We start from the raw sequence: 6735 nt of genomic DNA, 5'->3' as shown, positions 1-6735 counted from the left end.
AGGTAGTAGGGATGGTAGAGGGTACATCAAAACCTGTTTCATTTGGTATAGAGTGTTTTTTCTGTTAGACTGTCTGTGAGGTTTTTGAACCTGATGATACCTTTGGCTTCCATAACTCTTGTGGCAATAAGTTCTTGGAGTGTAAAGTACCTTTTTTATTTGTTTTAAATTGATTACCAACTAGTTTCATTACATGCCCCCAGTCTGCCATGGAAAGCTGCTGAAGAGCTGTTTTCCATTCGCTTTATCCACCACCTTCCTTATTTTTGTAAATATTGATACTTCTTCTCTACAAACTGTGCTCATTTTGCTCACCAAATGATGGGATCACAGACTTTTCAGTGTCTCTTGGTAAAGCATTTGTTCCATCCCATCATTGTTGTCACTGCGGCTCATGCTGCAAATTGTGAGACTGGCTTAGAGGGTCTGGCTGGAAACCCGTCAGATTCTTTGCATAAAAATGAGGCATTTCATAGATAACTCATGTTTTAGATGCAGATCTTTCCTGTCCTGGGCTTTGCAGGAAGAAGAAGCCCATTTTCATTCCAATTTTCTTTTTTTCAATTTTTTCTTATGCGTTCCAACTCATTTTAGAAAAGGAATTTTTTTGTCTGGAGAAACGGCATCTCGCAGCGCAAGCCACAGAGCTATGGTGACACTCAGTGGTCCTGGAGGAAAAGTGCACTTCATGAGTTCACGGGGTTTTTTCCAATTTATCAGGAAGACAGTGGTAGCAAATGAACTTTCTACACAGGTGAGTGCACAGCACTTAGCATAAGGATGAGCCTCCATACTATGCCGTACTGATTCATATAGTACAGGCATAAAAATTAATATCTAGCCTGTGCTAAGTGCACTTGTCCTCTTTCCCTTTTTCACACTCATTTACTCACTTCAGTCTGGAAGTGAGACCACCACTGTAAGGTACCTCAAAAGGAAAACTCTTTTGTGGTGAACTGTTCATTCTACAAACTACCTTATTCATGCAAGGATTTTAAGTATGCTATTTATTTTTTATAACAGTGCCCTAAAAAAGTCAGAATCCCTTTGGGACCATCTTGTGTGCTTACAGTCCTCCTCTTTTTAAGGTGCCCACTTCCCCCTACTTTTAAGAGCTTCTCTTTGCAGAAAATTCCTCTGCTGTCTGAGATGCTAGTTACTAGGTTCCCTGTTAGCTGCCTCCCATCCTATGCTCTTCTAGACCTTGTTTTTTCACAAGCTAAAGCTGCAAACTTTGCAGGAAACTTCCAAGTTGCCTCCAGACCATCTGAGCAACCAAGACCCACGCAGTAGCCGCGGTGAGGTGGTGGGAGGAAGTTTCCTGGCCGTTTGCCCCACTTTTGCTTACACATAGCAAAGGTTCCTTTCTTGCACTGGAAGATAAATCCTGTGGATGTCACTAAGGACAGGGAAAACCTTTCAACAGTCAGAAGAACTGAGCAAGCATCAGACTGCCCACTCAGAACAGATTAGCTCCCTAATATTTGCTCCAAGAGGCAGAGACCTCACCGACTTTTACACTCTTATCTTAAGGAAGCTTGCCACACAGAAGCTCTTTTTCAGCTCTCTGCTTTGTCAGCTTCCACAGACCCTCTCAACTGCAGCTGAACAACCTCAATCTGATTTGAAACCACAGACTGGAAATAATCTGTTTGTATTCTTATTTCACATGCTTGGTTTTCTTGCTTACCTAGTCCGCACAGGTACAAGGTGACAAGACTTCATATCATCAGAAGCAGAGTAATCTTGGTGGGTCTTTATCTAGTTAGATCTAATTTCATAGCCAGCTGATCATATAACCTGAAAAATAGACCCTTGACAGCTGTTTATTTAGAGGCAGGAGAGCCTGGCTCATGGCTGCAATGACCACACTGGGTTACAGGCTTCAGGTTTTATTTATAGCCTTGCCATCTGAAGTTTAACCAGATCAGAGGACCTTGATCCTTGTTATAAGTTAGTTATCCAGAGGAAGAAACTTGCCAGCAAGGCAGCTGAAAGACTGCAGGTCCCACTTTGCTCCCTTGGCAGAGCACCATCAAACAATCTCTATTTAATCCTACAATGTCTTGAGAAGGGGCAATGCTAGGGGAAAAACCCTTGGAGGCCTGTTCAGTTCTGTCAAATTTTTGCTTACTTGAGGTGAGCCCTGTCCTCTTGTTGTATCAGTTGTCCACAGAAGGAATCACTTAGTTCCTCAGGTTTTCTACCTGAGGAACTGCTTAAGCACTGCTGTGAGACTTTTATTTTCCTTTTTTCCTGTCCCTACTGGACAGCTTCAACTGCCCTTTTGCAAGCTGTGTTGATCAGGCAAAGGGCTGCCAGACAGGGATTCCACAAACAACTCTGGTCACATGACCTGCTTCACTTTATGTTCCTTTTTCTCCCCTCCTTTTTTTTTTTTTTTTTTTTTTGTTCTCTCCTAGGTATTTCCTCTTCAGAAGCATCATCACTTCCCAAATCCATAGCTCACCTTGTTCACTTCTTCTCCATTGGCCCTGGGCTTGTTGACTTCATAGCTTTACTTCATATTTATGGCACAACTGTCCTGGTAACTTCTTTTTTGGTAATCAGCTCTGTGAAACTAGCACCAATTTTTTCTTATCTAGCAGCCCATCTTTTATGTGCTACCTTGCTAATGTCAATGCATATCCTGATGAGCCATCTGCATACCCTATTCTCCTATTGTATGTGTTGCATCCTGAAATTCCTCAGATAGTTGTCTTTAAGTAGTGCCACAGGTAAGGATTAGTCATTTGGGTTAATGTCTTGACGTGATGGGACTGGGTGTTGCCAGAGTCTAAACATACAGTGAACTTGGAGTAGGTGTTATTTTGGTCTCGTGGCCTTCCTTGCCAAGGCATTGTTGCACAGTCCTTTTCTGTCTGAATGAATTGGTGAACTATTTCTTCCTTAGCCTTCCCTTGCCTGTTCCTAATCCTCAGTTACTACACAAAGATATTCACAGGGCCATGTAGTAAAACAGATCAGGCTTAAAAAGGTTGGGGTTTTTGTTTTGTTTTGTTTTCTCTTGCTTGGAGTTTGGTTGTGGACTGTCCTGTTAACTAAATTGAAAATGTAGCTCAGAGATGGGACTTGGGAAAGAGAGAGAGTTAAACGGCTAAGGCAATGGAAAGCAAAGTACGTAACCATGATGGGCACAATGTTTCTCTTTTTCAGGCATTGAAATTTTCATCAACTGTCAAGTCACTGCCTTTTTTCCAGGTTGCACATACTTTATTTCAGTTGAGCCCCATACTACTGTGTGTCAAGTCAGGTATCACAGAGACGTTTAGGGCATAGATGAAAGGAAATAGGGTGTTTCCAATACAGCAGGGAAGAGCAATGAAGTTTTCCTTACAGAAGCAGAAAACTCAGGTTGCAGAGGTAGGGGATACTACTGAGAAACCTTCTTCGAGACATCTGTGAAAATAAAGAGGAAAGAAAAAGCAAAGTGCCTGATGAATTTTAAGGAAGCTATCTAAGGACTATAAGATCTTACAGAATGAGTTTCAACATCTTTTTTATCATTGACATAGGTATTTCCAGTTGCATTCACACTTGGGATGCTGTAAGGACTACACATGTGAGGAGTGTATGGAAGTGAAATAAAAATAGATCCTTTTAACTTCCATGGTATGCTTAACCTTAGTCTACACTGAGATTAATACCTGGGCTAGAAACTGTGCCCACAACTAGTAAGTACATCCCAATTCAACGTCTAGTCCAAGAAGGCCCTATATCACATGATGGGATTAAATACAGAGCAGAGGTGGGATGCTTTGTTTGCTTACCACCAGTCCTCTGCTCTTCCAGCTGTTCCCACCTTGGAACCCTGTTAACACTAACCTGAACTGCAAGGGAAAACATATTCTCTTGCTGTGCGTTCATCTGTAGAAACAAAAGACAAAGGGTGATGAGCTGCAGAACTGCATGGTAGGGTAATGCCAAGCTTCTTTCTCTGTAACACAACCATCCCACCATGTTAATGTTTCACTCTTTAGATTGTAAATGCAGGAACAAAAAAGTATCTCCAGTGGGTCAGACCAATGGTCTGTCTCCCTGAAATGTGTCCCATACAACTGTAAAAGATCATCTTATGCATTGTGGTACCTTGTAATGCAAGGATATTTTTTGTAAATAGAGAAACTTTCAGTAGTATGTCCTGATAGCCTTGCCTATTTACTGACAATTAGTATTTTCATGTCAGGTAACACTTTTTAAATTTTATGTACTAAGCACAAAAATTCTTGCACAGGATGAAATAGCAAAGAGAGACCATATTAGGTGACAGTATTTAGCTCTGTAATGGCTGGATTGAGAAGTGTCCTCCTCTTCTTGCCATGGTGTGGGAGGGGGAAAAAGAATGGAATTTAGTATAAAACATGTAGGCCTGTGGTGCTGCTTTCTAAATCATCAGTGTCAGTTTTTCCATTTTGTTCTCAAATTCTTTTTAAAAAATAATTCTTAATGTTCCATCTGCTGTTTTGTCTCATACCTAGCACAGAAAAGAAACTCAAAATGACAAAAAGATCTCTCTTCTGTGTGCTGATAGTTCATTTAGAGCTTTAAAGGTAAGAAATTATTTTCCTATTACCCCCTGAGACATGGAAGAACCTAATGGATGGTAGGATTGTTACACTATATATGAAAAGCATACAACTAAATTCTGGCTTCTAATGGATCAGGGGGGGCACTACATAATACAGATTTGAAATAAATGCAGAAGCATTCTTAAGAGAGCTAAAGAGCTGGAAAAGCCATGTCAAGTTGACAGAGAAGTCTTTTTTCCACAGAGATGTCACTTGAAGCTAGAGGAAGTAAACAGTGTGTCATTTTGAACACATAACACCCTACAACATAATCATAGTGCCAGGCAGTCTCATCTACAGAACTTTTTTAAACAAATGGTTTTGCTACTTGAATGTTAACGTCTTGCACAGAGGAAACCCAAGCTTGAAATTACAGGAGGAAGTGCACTGGAGTTAAGGGAGTTAAGGGAATAAGAGTCACAGACAGAATTATGTCTGACTCTTTGCTAGTGTCAGTGAAATCTCACCTGGCTTATAGTAGTCATAGACATGCACTGTTGCTGCTTTCAGATTCTGCACTTCAACATCTTGTTCCACTGAGATGTTAAGCTTCAGAGAAGTCTCACCCAGCTGGAAAAAAGTAAGCAGAAAAGCACTGGTCATCTCAAAGTCACCTATATACCAGCTTTACTCCTTCTGCATCAGAGTTTTCTTTCTCTGTCTTTCAAGTTTTTTCCACCCTTTTCCTCCTGGTCAAAATTTTAGCCCACTTGACCAGGCTAGAAATTTTTATTTCTGATCTGTGAAAGTCCCGATGCAAAGTACTTCAATTGCTACTTCTTGAATGGGCAGTTCCCTGTGTTCTTCCTCTTACCTCTTCCAAGTAGATTGTGACTTGGTCTGGTTTTATCTCTGTCTTTTTCACTAGGGGTATCTTCTCCAGCTGTATAGGAAGGCAAGAGATGAGCTTGGTTAACATCAGCGTATTGGCCTTCTCTGTCTCAGACCAAACTTGGTATTTGTCAGTGAACCACTGTTGACTAAAGCACTAAGCCTAGTCAGGGGACCAGTCAGGCCTGTGTTCCTCAGCTGTAATGGCATTGAGATTGTTGGGAGCACAACAGGCCTTAGAAAATATTTTTTCAGATTTGGATCAAGTGTCCTTGAGCCATGTTCCTACTTTCAGTACTTGTAGCAAAGGGAAAGATTGTTAGTAGGAGTTTATGATGGATCCTCCTAGCTAACGCCTGGAACAATGGAGCATGCCATTGGACAACCCTTAGAGATTCAACACCACGTTATGGAATATCCCTTAAAAAGGCACTGGCAACTGCAAAGGGTCTCAGTGCATACCAGGTGATTCTAACTAGGTGCTTTTCAGCTCCTCTCTAACTTCTTTCTGCATGTGCAGTCCTTACTACTCAACATGAGAAACTGCACAATCAGTAGTGCAAGTGGAAAGTTGCCTTGTGAAATAGCCCTCTATATTTGCACTTGCTTAGTTTACTTAATTTTTAGTAAGATAAGTAGTTACCATTCTTCAGCAATTCTTACATGTTTGGATATTTCTGGCTGAGCTACATCTGGAAAACAGATTTTGCTATCTTCAAGGAAGGCCAGAGGAAAAGTCTTACCTCTTTCACAGAGCTCTGCACAGGAATGAACCCTGACAGCATCTCCACTTCCACTAGGGCCATGTTACTGGTCCCACGGTCCCCTACATAACTGAAAAGAGTCAGGAGAGAAGCATATTAGAAGTGGAAAGCATCACAGCATTTCTAGGAAATACTAATGGACACTTCCAAACTTTGCCCTGCTCTACAGTGATATGAGAGCTCAGTAGCATGTATACCTGATGGGAGAAAGGGACAAAAAAATCACCCCCATATAGTCACTCAGTATGGAGACAGAATGTGCAGCAAATGTATTATGGTTAATGTTTTAATGCTTCGTGTTGCCCTTTCCAACAGATGGAAGTGACCTTTGCTGTTATAGGTTGAGAGTGGCAATGTTCTCTCTCAGTAAGGACAGTAAGGCATGAAGAATATGGATCAAGACTCTCATCCAAGACAGATACATGCAAGTGAAATATGGATAGAGTCTGGAGTTTCCTATGTCCAGTTCCAGCAGAGGTTCCCACTACAGGCTAATGCATCTCAGGGCTGCTTCAGCCCAGGCTGTTAAGTGTCCCACAAGGTGGGAGTTC

General features: G+C 41.4%; 1 protein-coding gene and 1 long non-coding RNA gene across 5 annotated transcripts in view; both read right to left on the bottom strand.

Moving 5' to 3' along the window:
• Positions 1-577: 577 nt before the first annotated feature.
• LOC114069358 lies at positions 578-2273 on the bottom strand. Its single transcript, XR_003573762.1, has 2 exons — positions 1691-2273; positions 578-668 (listed from the first exon to the last, which is right to left on the bottom strand). It is a non-coding gene; the product is annotated as an uncharacterized LOC114069358 (long non-coding RNA).
• Positions 2274-2999: 726 nt separating this feature from the next.
• Positions 3000-6735, bottom strand: part of LOC114069355 (alpha-2-macroglobulin-like protein 1) — a 28822-nt gene continuing 25086 nt past the window's right edge. For all 4 annotated transcript variants that reach the window (XM_027906082.1, XM_027906084.1, XM_027906083.1 and 1 more), the window contains exons 33-37: positions 6164-6254; positions 5404-5472; positions 5057-5159; positions 3847-3888; positions 3000-3420 (exon numbers count right to left, since the gene is read on the bottom strand). In XM_027906082.1, coding sequence (XP_027761883.1) covers positions 3395-3420; positions 3847-3888; positions 5057-5159; positions 5404-5472; positions 6164-6254 — 331 coding nt within the window. In that variant the 3' untranslated portion in view covers positions 3000-3394. The remainder of the gene's footprint in view (positions 3421-3846; positions 3889-5056; positions 5160-5403; positions 5473-6163; positions 6255-6735) is intronic.

Source organism: Empidonax traillii, unplaced genomic scaffold (genome assembly GCF_003031625.1).
Source record: "Empidonax traillii isolate 1590-97213 ecotype Southwest subspecies unplaced genomic scaffold, ASM303162v1 scaffold1246:size530596, whole genome shotgun sequence".
Taxonomy (NCBI): domain Eukaryota; kingdom Metazoa; phylum Chordata; class Aves; order Passeriformes; family Tyrannidae; genus Empidonax; species Empidonax traillii.
Note: the sequence above shows the minus strand (reverse complement) of the source record. Positions and strands in the feature narration are given on the sequence as shown.